Source organism: Porites lutea, chromosome 11 (assembly GCF_958299795.1).
Source record: "Porites lutea chromosome 11, jaPorLute2.1, whole genome shotgun sequence".
NCBI classification, from domain to species: domain Eukaryota; kingdom Metazoa; phylum Cnidaria; class Anthozoa; order Scleractinia; family Poritidae; genus Porites; species Porites lutea.
The window spans coordinates 28,343,587-28,355,728 of NC_133211.1; the positions used below are offsets into that span (position 1 = coordinate 28,343,587).

At 38.7% G+C, this 12,142-nt stretch overlaps 1 protein-coding gene across 2 annotated transcripts; it reads right to left on the reverse strand.

Annotated features, from left to right (window-relative positions):
* Positions 1–980: 980 nt before the first annotated feature.
* On the reverse strand, positions 981–12,129 carry LOC140951871 (uncharacterized). Of its 2 annotated transcripts, none has more exons than XM_073401239.1 (6): positions 11,582–12,129; positions 10,338–10,546; positions 10,099–10,233; positions 8,701–9,324; positions 4,682–4,859; positions 981–2,558 (listed from the first exon to the last, which is right to left on the reverse strand). In XM_073401239.1, exons 1-6 carry the CDS (start codon positions 12,018–12,020, stop codon positions 2,467–2,469), a joined length of 1,677 nt encoding a protein of 558 aa, XP_073257340.1. In that variant the 5' UTR covers positions 12,021–12,129; the 3' UTR covers positions 981–2,466. The 2 variants fall into 2 exon arrangements, with proteins under 2 accessions (XP_073257340.1, XP_073257339.1); XM_073401238.1 differs by having other exon boundaries at positions 8,701–9,327.
* Positions 12,130–12,142: the final 13 nt, after the last annotated feature.

Genomic DNA, 12,142 nt, shown 5'->3' on the forward strand with positions numbered 1-12,142 from the left:
TACACGATCGGTTAAGTTCGAAGCTATCTTGACAGCCCAAAAGAAACCCCAGGACGCCTGTTTTTCCACATAATAACCTAACTTCTAGCAACTGACCATGAGTGCGTGCGACTTCCTATGATGATGATTATTATGATGAAAGTTTTTTTAACAAAAACATTGCAAAAATGGCGGGAAATTCAACGCCGGCTGCCAAGTGACGTCAACCTTATAAACCTCTAATATTGCTCTAATATTTTGCCTAGTTTGACTGGTTTTCAGCTGGCTGACCGGCTCGTTGTTTTGACTTTTGAGTTTTCGAGCGACCGAAGCGAAATCAAAACAGACACGTGCGGCGTTGCTGTGGTACCCTAATTGTTTTATAAACTAATAGCTTTGAATGATTTTTTCACGTTAATTAAAAATTTTTTCTCAGTAATGGCGCTCAAAAAAAGTTCATGACTCCTCCACTCCATCGAAACTTATTATAGCCAACTTCCCTGTGCTTCAAACTTTCGAGATTCAAGCACATTTTATTCAAGGGCCTTTGATATCATTGATTCTGATATATTTCTTCGCAAAAAAAAGGGCCAGATCATGAGCTCCATAGTACCTTGCCCTCCGCCCCCCTCCTCCCTGGTAAAACCTGTGTATTGGGAAAAATTAAGTCACAACAGTTGACTTCTCTAATTAAGCAATAGACAACCTTGTCCACTGTTATTTAGAGAAGTCAGTGCTGTGGTTTAATTTTCTCTTTGTCTCATTCTTTGTTTGTTTGCTGTTTTTTTAACTTCCTTTTAAAGTATGGTATTGTGAAAAAATGAGCTTAAAAGGAAAAAACAAATACCAAGGATGATATTCTTTTACTCGATGTCCAAAATTTTCGTCGATTTCGTGTCGAATGAGTGCTCAAAGACCCATAACACGTTTCCAATAAGGAGAAGGCTATGTATTCCATTTGGGAAAAAAAGACTTCATTGACTGAATGTACAAAGAAACATTTTTATTAGACACGTGGTGTAGTTAACTCATTTTGAAGGTTCTAATATTAAAAGTAATCTTGTGACGTTTTTTTTTTCCTATTCTCATTTTAGCTAGCCTGCGAAAGCAAATGTATTTCCGGTCGTAGCTTCTCTTCACACCCGAGAAAAGCGGCGACAGGAAAGACGTGTTCGTTCGCAGGCTACATTTTAGCAAACCTCCGTATAATTTTTCTTGATTTTAGACTTTGGCCATTTGTTAGAATTAGGGGTTGTCCACACTTAGTGACCAGGAACCAGTGCCTGGTAACCGGCACAAAATGATGATTTGTTCACACGAACAAAGGAATCCGAGCTTATGTAAAAATAAGATAATGTAAAGTTATCAACGCCGCATAACTTCATCAATAACACAATCACACAAACACGACAATAATTTATTACTTATATAGCCGTATGTACGATGTGATCAAAATTGCCTTGCATGGCAGAAAAGAAAGAGAAGGTGTCTGATCAGATCTGGCGGCTTCTGTCCAGTTCTTCTGTATCTAATTATCTTTAAAATGTGAGGAAAGCGTTCCTAGGACGCACGCGCGCTTTTATGCCTTAATATTCTAAGTAAGGGCCTAAGCTTTGATGAACGTGGAAAAGATCAAATTGGTTTAAAACAACTTTTCTTTTAAAAAAGGACTGCTACTGATCGCAAAACCTGCTCAAGTCTTTTCAGTGAAATTAAGAAAAGATGAATTACAACACAAATTTCCACAAGGTAGCAGAAATGGGCTTGGCTTATTAAAGGTTATTCCAATTACATTGTATGAGGCAGATGTAACACGTTACATAAAAGTTTTTTAAAATGCTTGAAACTTGCTACCCCCGCACCCTGCTGCCATGCAGCAAAGAATTTCTTTCGCTTGCTGGATTTTAGCGCCGTACTCTCAGGCAGGGTGCTTGCAGCTACTGTGAAATGAAAGCCTTCTACGCCTTAACTCATATAACATATAATCTCAATAGAATACGTGCCTAAAGTCCAATTATGTTGTTTGCAAGGCAAAATTAAGCAGAATCGAGTCACTTTAAGTTGCAAACACTTTTCAGGCGATAGTTCTGGGTTTTGCCTGATATTTCAATGTCACATAGTGGCCTGTCATCACTCTACAATGCCTTAGAGCACATGCAAAGAATATGAGGATGATTATACCTAGAAGAGTGCTTTTTTTTACCAAATCAGCTTGCCGAAAAAGAACATGCATGTATGAGAGAGTCGTGAGAGACATTTCACTGATCTTTAACGAATTTAAAGATGCTCCTTTGTGATTTCTGTGCAATTATTATACGATATTAAAAAGATGGCTATTGTCTCACATTTGTCATTGTTTGGCAATACGAAGCTACAGCTATGTTCTCGCTAGTAAAATGTCGTTTTATCAACTACCTACACGCAAGCTAGTTATCACAGTTATTCATGTACTTATCATTGTTCCATATACTATTATATAGGAGCTGATTACTGCTGGTAATACCGGGATGGTTTCTGTTGGTTTCCAGCCTTGTGACTTCTGTTTTGGTGATGATAATGTCTAGAGTGTGTTGAACTTACTGAAGACAATAAAAGCATCAGACAGTAATTAAACAAACAGCTTATTCGGGAGTGCACCGATCTCAATAGTATGCCTACATGCAATATAATTATTAATCATTCTATAAGCCAAGGTAAATCCCAGATGACTGGAAATCTGCTAGGGTAACACGGTAGTTTCGAAAACGAAGCACTCGAAAACGAAGACCGAAGCACGAAGCACCCAAAACTCGAAAACGAAGCACCCAAATCTCGAAAACGAAGCACCCTAGATCGAAAACGAAGCACCCTAAATCTCGAAAACGAAGCACCCTAAACCTTCGAAAACGAAGCACCCAAAACTCGAAAACGAAACACCCTAGATCGAAAACGAAGCACCCTATCTCGAAAACGAAGCACCCTAGATCGAAAACGAAGACCCCAAAATCTCGAAAACGAAGCACTCAAATCTCGAAAACGAAGTACCCAAAACTCGAAACCACTGTAGGCTGTACGTCTTGCATGACGCAATCCGAATCAGGTGGAGGCAGCGGATGCGTCCGCACCTCCAAAGGTCCACAAAATCCACCCCAAGGTTTTATAAGAGCCTGCCAACTGTTTAACTGAACGTTTCTAGATGGGATATAGCGTATTAATTTTATTATTGGTCTCGCTATACTTGATACATCTTACCTTAATATGCGTTTTTTCGGTACACATGCATGTTTATGTAGACTTGAAAAACTGTCCGTCAGCAGATTTTGGCGTATTCAAGTACGCGTGAGCAGTAACACAAAAGGTCTGAAACGAGGCTGGAAACGGAGTGTGAGGCTCGCGCGTATTACTCTTACGCCACGCTTTACCGACTTCTTTACTGATTTTGAGAAAAAAACCGACTGTTTTGCAGTCTACCATATCGGATATTTTTGACACTACGTGATCAGATCAGATCAGATCCAGGCAGAATTTTTTCTAGGGTAATAGCCTGGGATCAGGCTCTATGGTGGGGAACAGGAGAATTTTGAAATAAAAGGAGCGAATAAAAAAAGGAGAGTTAAGCTACTGAGAAGGAGGTCGGTGGGGCGAAGCCTGAAGATATGCTTTTTATGCCACCGATCCACCCTTAACTACACTAATTTGCAAATGGCCTTTAACGAGGAATGGAATAGAAAACGCTCATCATTTTGTACGGGGATACTTGCAATACAGTAATACGGCAATACAGTAATATTCTAGAAATAGTTTGGGCGTTCTCAGTTTTCTGATCACGTCCAAAACATAGCCTCCCACCGGGCCTCCCACGCAGCGGCGGAAATGCATTTACAACTTGAGTAGATTTCAACTGCATTCGATTCGTTATCCAATACTCGTTATCGCGCTTGATTTCTGCTGTATTTACATTGAGCTCGTGTTTATAAAGGACAGACCGGTGTCGAGTTTTTGGGTGCTTCGTTTTCGAGTTTTGGGTGGTTCGTTTTCGAGTTTTGGGTGCTTCGTTTTCGATCTAGGGTGCTTCGTTTTCGAGTTTTGGGTGCTTCGTTTTCGAGATTTAGGGTGCTTCGTTTTCGAGATTTAGGGTGCTTCGTTTTCGATCTAGGGTGCTTCGTTTTCGAGATTTGGGGTGCTTCGTTTTCGATCTAGGGTGCTTCGTTTTCGAGATTTGGGTGCTTTGTTTTCGAGTTTTGGGTGCTTCGTGCTTCGGTCTTCGTTTTCGAGTGCTTCGTTTTCGAAACTACCGGGGTAACACCCCTTTTCAAGCAAGGTGATCGAGTCGCCGTAAACAATTACCGTCCGATCTCGGTTATCCTATGTTCAGTATTTTTAACAACTGTGTTATTTTTTGTAATAATTAAATTTGATTATTTTCAATAATCAATTTACTTTTGGGCTAGCTCTTCAGAGCCCTGGGCTAGTAAACTAAAGTAGTAGCTTGCACTTTGGGCAAGCTGCTACATGAGTCATTTTTATCTTACCCTGAAAACCAGTTTGAAATTTTTCAAACTTAGAAAAAAACTGAATCACAACAAATCAATTCTTCTATGCTAAGCCACGTTAAATGGACAGAGGATTACCACTTTTTTTTGCAACAACCAAAGTCAAATAGCAAATTATTAAGTGATGAACAATATTAATTTTGAGTCTACAGCCTGTAGCTGGAACTCACCTGAATAATTCCCAGAGGAAGAAGTTCCTTCCGAAGAACTTTGGTACTTTCCTGGATATTTCTTCCCAGCACCTCCCTGATGATGTCCCTTTGGTCCAGAGTAAGGATAAGGAGTATATCGGTGACTTTGTTTTTTCATCCCTTGGGGTCCCTGTGGATGGTGTTGTTGGTATTCATTCTGCAGAAATAAATAAAAAGCAATTCAAGCGAAATAAACAGCACCACATACCCCTTTATAGCCAAAGTTAGAGTTGTGTCAGAAATCATTAGAGAGATTTTAGTTTATGGCAAATAGCAAACAACTGAACAGATTCAAGTTGACTTGATAGTAGCATAAAATTCTAGCCATAGAATGATTGTGGCAAAAGTAATCATGCAAGAATAAGATTTTTTTTTCTGTTGGTATAACTAACTTTATATTCGCTAAATTCAGTCACTTAATAGTTTTTTATTCCATCAGACTTACTGCTATTAATTAGAAATCAACCCTAGCATTTTTCACTTTCCCTTTTTTGCAATTTAATCATTTTTTATTTCATTTTTGCCTTACAATAATAACATTAAATTTTTACATACTCTACCAACATTACAAGTTTTAAAGATAAAACACAAATAACTCACACACGCACGCACAGAACACACGAAACACAACAACAGTATCAATACTACTAAGCCTTAACAGCTATTTATCGCAAATTGCGTATACCACCTGTCAAGAGTGCTTGCAATTTCCATAAATGAAAAGACATTTTATTCTTTGATTTGGCAATGACAGTTTCTAATATTGATAAACGTTACCGAGTCTTGCCAAGAAAACCCGTAAACAAGGGTTTGTTTTTGTGTATCTACAAGAATATATATACTGCTTCCCACCAAGCAAAATATGATTAATGAATAAATTGTCTTTATATACCGTTTTACCAATTAATATATCTTTAGCTGAGAGGTGGCTAATAACCCCCCCCCCCCCCCCCCCCGATTGCTACACCATTTTGGCCCAAAATCTCTGAGTAATCTGGAAAGAGACAAAAAGGTGTTCAAGGGATTCATCTGCCCCATCGCACAGAGAACATCGTGGTGATGAAGAAATACCAATTTTGTTTAAAAAAATCACTGGTGGCCAGATATCTGTGTAATAATTTATATTGAACTTTGCACAACCTGGTATGGTAAGCTGTAAATTTATTTCCAGTTGAAATCATTATTTTCAAAATATTCAACGTATTCTTTTGCGCAGTTGGTTGACCAATTTCTCCATCTCTATTCTTTATAGATGCCTTTTGAGACAGCATTACTTAATAAAACTTCTTTACCAGATTTAAAAAAAAACTGAGTCCGCTCGTGCAGATCGAAAGAAACAATGCTATCATTTCCATAACTCTTCAGCTCATGAGGCCAGTCCTTCAGGAGTGTGTTGATCACTGTAAAAAGTTGAAATGCGTCCAGTGGGGATAAATTAAACTCCCTTAGCTTACTCGTTATGATTTCATTAATTTCAGCAATAAGATCTCCTATTCTTATAATTCCTTTCTCTATTAGTCCTTTGTTGAAAACGGTTTTACCACCATTTAAGATATAACAATTATTCCACAGAATGATCTCTGAAATATCCACTGCATTAATATTGCCTAAACAAAAATTGTTTGCTACGGGCATTGCAAAACATCCATTAAACATTCCTCATAAAAGCCCAGAAGCTTGATAGGTAGCTTTTTCGCACTGAAATTGCAGCCAAGGATAAATTTGCCACCTACTGGTTTTAGGTAATGAAGAAGAAGAATTTTCCAGCTTCTAAGGTCATCACTCACAAGCTTTTTACAGCATATTATTCTTTGAGTTTTAAAAATAGAATCCAAGTGTGGAGCTTTCAATCCACCATCTTCAATGTCCCCAACAAGCACACGACGTTCCACTTTGTCTTTACTTTTCCAAATAAAGTCAAAATATAATTTTGTTTACTTCATTTACAAATTCCTTATCCTGTTAGAAACTTTGGCTTCAACAATAAGGTCAGATGTAATGATATTCTTTGCTGATGATTTAACAGGTGTTTTGAAGGAAGACAAATCTCTAATACAGTTCCTCGAACTTGTGTTGCTGTTTGGTAAATGTTCTGGTCTCATTATAAACTATGATAAGTTGGAAATACTGTTGCTTGGAAACTCTTTTCCCGCACCCCCTAACCTCACTCATACTCCGTTTAAAGACCTCACAATAAAGAATTCTGTAAAGATGGACTGATTTTAGGGGTATATTTCACGTATGATCGCCGTCTCAGATGCAAACTTAATTTTGATGAAATTACCAGTAATTCAACGCAAAGAAAGCACTGAAGCACACGTATCAACTCAGTGGTATGGCCACTACCGTACACGTGCACACAACCATGTCACCCGGGCAGTGGCAGCCACGGATAGCTGTTTCACCCTTCTCAGGGGCTCATCAGCCTGGCATAGTCAGCACAGTCTCACTTGCAATCACAAACGCTGCCTTTCTACTGCCAAGGCAAATGCATAAGTACCTCTTTAAGCCTAGTAAATTCCCCAAGAACATTCCAAAAAAAATTGTAAAATTGAACTGTTCACCCACCATTACCTGGAGATTTATTGGATTCAAAAGCGTTGAGGTTCTTCACACATTCTTCAATTTTTAACTTCCCTTCACACACTTGAGAATCTTTAACAGAGAGTCTAGGCATGAGCGGATTTTCCAAAATAGTATTCGTCAAATTTTCAGTAGGTTTTAGATCGTCCTTCTTAAACAGACCAGAATAAAAGCCTTCGATAACCCCAAAATTTCATGAGGATCAGTGACTAACAATTTTTCTCTTTATTAAAAGCCAAGTTATGAACTGAACTTTTAGCCTTCCAATGAGATTCTAGATTGAGGAAATATTTGTTACTTTTCTCTCCCTTTTCACACCAAGTTGCCTTCGAGCGAATAATTTGCTCCCTTTGATAATATTGCAAGAATAAGATGCAAGAAGAGCAAGTCACAACAAGTCAACTATATTTAGGCAGGATAGCCCTATCAGCCATTGGCTGGTATCAAAAGGGGCCCTACACCTCAACAACACCCTAAAATGACTGAACCATCAAACCAGAGTGTGCAGACATAGCATGTAAAGAAAAACATGTCCGATAGTGCTGTACTAGTGAATTTGCAACTGGTCTAATAAGTCTTGTTCTTATCTTTTTGGGGGAAATTTAAATTTCTTCAACAACCATGTGGATTAAAAGCCGTTTTTTTAAGGCTGATCTGATTATTCTTACTATTATAATGAATTGATAAAGCAATTAATAAATTAACTTACGGTGTAATCAATTACTAATTAACTAATTCTTTTTTGAGGGGGGCGGGGGGAGGTTAGTTAAATTGAATCCCAGTTCCTATTAACCCTGCGATTTACAAGGTTCTGTGAAAGACACATATTTCTAGTTATTATGTTTGAGTCTCTCACACTACAGGTTTTTGCTGCTACAGCCATTGCTCTTAGCCTTAGCCTTCAGTCAGTTTTACAGCTTGCCCAAGCTGTAGATAGCATGTACTACAGCTGTAGCCTCTAGCCTGGATGGGTGACCTGCCACAAATATCCTGTCAAAAGACTCCTATCTCTTTTTTCCCTCTTTCTTTTCCTGCCCTATCAAGGCTGTGCTCTAGCAGAGCTCGGTCGCCTAACTTTTGTTCTCGGGTGACTAGAAAATCTTTGCTTTTTCATAGAAATCATATGCTGGGCACACTGGATTTCACAAGTTCAGAGAACTGGGCTCCCCTCAATTTTTCTTGGAGCACAGCCTTGCCTATTTTATTCTTAAATACATATAACAAAGTATATTTAGCATTATTTCAGCCACAGGATGGAAAATAAATTAATAGTAAGTTTGCATGCAAATAACAAAGGTATGAAACTGAAACCAGTCCATAATAATGGTAAAAATTTTAATACTATTAATGATAATGATAATAAGTGATAATGTTAATAATCATAATAACAATAATAATAATGACAAAGTACTTACTGTGTACTGTTGAGAATATCCAAGTCCCCCACTGGACCTCAGTTCTTGTTTTTGGAGCTGCTGCGGCTGCTGCTGTTGCTGTTGTGGTGGTGGTGGTGGCATCTGCTGGCTCTGATGTCCTCCTTCATATGATGGTTGTCGACCTTGTGTCTGTCCACTACTTTGCTGCTGTTGGTACTGATGGGTTGCAATTGTTGGTTGCCTGTGGAGCTGCTCCTGTTGTACTTGGTGTCCATGTTGCATAGAATACTTCCCAGGCTGAGGAAGTTGCTGCTGCTGTTGAGGATGGTAAGCATGCTGTCCACTCATAGGCACTTGTTGAGGTTGGTAAGCTGTAGCCTGCTTTGCTTGGTATCCCTGAGGTTGAGAATGTACCTGATATGATTGCTGTGCTTGCAGCTGATGAACATTTGAACTATATGATTGCAGGTGTGACAGATCCTGGTTATGCTGTGCCGAGTAACCTTGTTGGTGTCCTTGGTTTTGCTGTGCTGTACCAGGTTGTAGGGTTTGTCCATGGGTTCCTGTTGGAAAAGCTTGCTTCTGATTACCATGTGATGCAAATTGTTGGTAATTTGACTGCTGTTGCTGCTGAGTGTGATAAGAGAACTGCTGCTGATGTTGCTGCTGTAATAAATATTGTTGATTTAGAAAACATAGTTTGACTATAGGACTGAAAATAATAACACAAACTAGAAATAAAAATTCTGACTTCAGAAAAGCAAGCAACTAAATCTTCAACTTTTCTTTGGATATGGAAGTTTATTGCCCAACAGATCAAAACTGAAAAAGGTTCAAGAAGACATTCAATCCTACTAATAATACAGTACATGTAAAACTCATTACAGGTTAAGCTACAATGCTTTAAACAGTAATAACTGTAACTGTTTGTCTAGACAGAGACCACTGATTAACTTAGAATGGCAATTGTTATCATTGATAGTTTAATTCCAAACCAGACATACATGTATGTGATTACTATCAAAGTATGACTTGTGACATCACTTTTTACCCCAAGCATAGCTACTTCTCATTAACATCTCACCAATGTGTTTATGTAACATACCTTAAATTATTTGAATCTGCCACTTTCTCATAAGCTACAGTGCAGTGGGTTGAAAAGTTAGCATCATACTTCCTCGAAACCATCCCCATAAACTCATTCACAGTGAAACCTGTACTAAGTGGATCCCATATCAAGCAGACATTGTACATGTATATAAAAGGAATCAAGCACCAGTGAGTTCAGTCCTAAACTTTGATTCCCTTTCAATTAAACAAACTGGCAATTTAAATGCCAAAAAAGTTCTCAGGCTACAGGCTTCACTGTAAATTGTATTCAACCAGAATGTATTATAATCATAAAATTAATAGTGGATTTAGTGTAGTACCACATACCTGCTGGGGGGTGGGCGGTAGCCCTCCATGTTGTAGAGGTGACTGCCTTGGAAATGGCAACTGTGAATCTATTGCTACAACAGTAGGGGTATGAGGTGGGCCATGTTGCTTCCCTGGAAAATGGCTGTCAGGTTGCTGCAGCATTTTAAGCACAGAAAGGAAGTTAGCTGACTTAATTCGTATAACCAGAAATGGTTCCTGACCTGACAGGCTTGATCAATAGGAAAGTTTTCACTTACCTGAGCCCCAGCAATAAATGGCTTCTGTCCTTGACCATGCTGAAATCCAGCAAATCTTTCCTGTGCTGCTGGGTAAACCTGGGAGGACTGTGTTGGATAGGGAATGTGGGATGGTGGTTGAAGATTTTGAATTTTGTGAGAATGATTGATCTGTGCCTGAATAAAACTTGACAGGGGATGAGGAGGACTTCCTTGTCTTCTGATCACTCCTGATACAATAAACCACATGGATTAAAACAACATTCAGCAATATAAAAACTTGGTATTCTCTATACCCTACCTACATAGCACAACATTCTAGAACTTCAGAAGCCACTTCAACCAGTTTATCAATTTTTTTTTTTATAATACTTTCAAGTGGTTAGAGAAAAGGCATTCTCAGAAATTCTACACAACTATCCGACTGCGGCACATTAATTTATTTTAGTGCTCCCAGCTGCTAGGCATGTACATGTATAAACCAAAGCGCATGTTTATTGCTGGTTTGCACGTGACGTCATGGCAGCCATGTTGATGGTCAAGAATAAAAACATTATTCTAACCTCTGGGAAGACTGGGAACTAAACTCCATTTTCTTGAAAATAATATACACTTAATGTCAGATCCCGAGGGAAACAGTTAGTTTTGTTTTCCCAAGTCCTGTCGTTTTCATCAGGACTTGAGGGAAAACAAAACTAGCTGGTTTCTCGAGGGACCTGACTTTAAGTGTTTTGTTAAATTTCTAGACTTTCAACAGCAACAAAAGAATACGCTTTATTGGAGCCAATCAAAACAGTTGACTTGGTACTTATAAGAACACAAACCACTGAGAAGAGGATTTACAAAGTACTTTCCTTATATTATTTGCATCTTTTTCCTCCACTAGCTGCTCTTTCTCTTCTGGGATAACTTTGAAAATTGTTGCTTTTTAGCTTGAGGTTTCATTTTTGTGTTGTAGTGTTCATTCACCAAAAAGAAAACTGGCAGTGTTTTTCCCGCCTTCTGTCACGCCACTTTCCACCATGCCTTGATTATGTGCTGTAATGTATCCCGAGCGGGTACATTGCTTAATGTATCACGATCGGGATACATTTGATTTTAGTAAGGGCCATGTGAACAAGAATCAGGCAATGGCTGCCCCTTCTCAGTTGAGTGAAAGTCTAGGAATATAACAATTTTTTTATTGTATTAACCACCAACATGGCCGCCACGTCACGTGATTGCAAAGCAAGAATAAGTGTATTGTTTGGTTCTTTCGTGATTACCTGAGTTTGAAGTATTTTCCACAAGAGCTGATTGTTGCTGTACACTTGATGTCAGTGCAGCTTGTCCTGTAGACAAACCCTGAACACCTAAAGAACTTGCTACATGAACAGAAGAGGCGGCAGCCCTCACTGCTTGTAGTTCCTGTTGTTTTCTAATTTCATCTTCATAATTTAAAGCTTTCTTGAATTGCGAAAAGAGATCGTGTTTCTTCTGCTTCAGTTCTTCTAGTTTAGCTTCTAACTTGGCGATCTCCTTTTTCACATCTTCAACTGTTTCTTTTTTCTTCTCCTGTTCCCTTTTTCGCTGTTTCTCCTCTTCTTCTTTCGCTTTGCTTTCGGCAAGAGCTTGTTTTCCTTTCTCCCGCTGTCGCCTTATGTAGGCATAGACCGCCCTCAACTGATCTTTTGTAGGTCGAGTTCTTTCGATTAAAACAGGCATTCTCTCTTCTTACACTAAAAGGCGTCTTTTGAACTATGAATGCCAATTTTGAAGGTTGATGCTTGTACAAACACCCATTTTGAGCCGGTTGACAAGTCTGGGGAAGTACATCATTAGAGACA

What these genes read in the sequence shown, in the direction of transcription:
- LOC140951871 (XM_073401238.1), bottom strand. Translation starts at nt 12,020, where the DNA reads ATGCCTGTTTTAATCGAAAGAACTCGACCTACAAAAGATCAGTTGAGG. An exon ending in TACCGCCCACCCCCCAGCAG is followed by an intron (nt 9,328 to 10,098) that starts GTATGTGGTACT and finishes TATTTATTACAG; the next exon opens with CAGCAACATCAGCAGCAGTT. An exon ending in TTCCTCTGGGAATTATTCAG is followed by an intron (nt 2,559 to 4,681) that starts GTGAGTTCCAGC and finishes TATTGTCTTCAG; the next exon opens with TAAGTTCAACACACTCTAGA.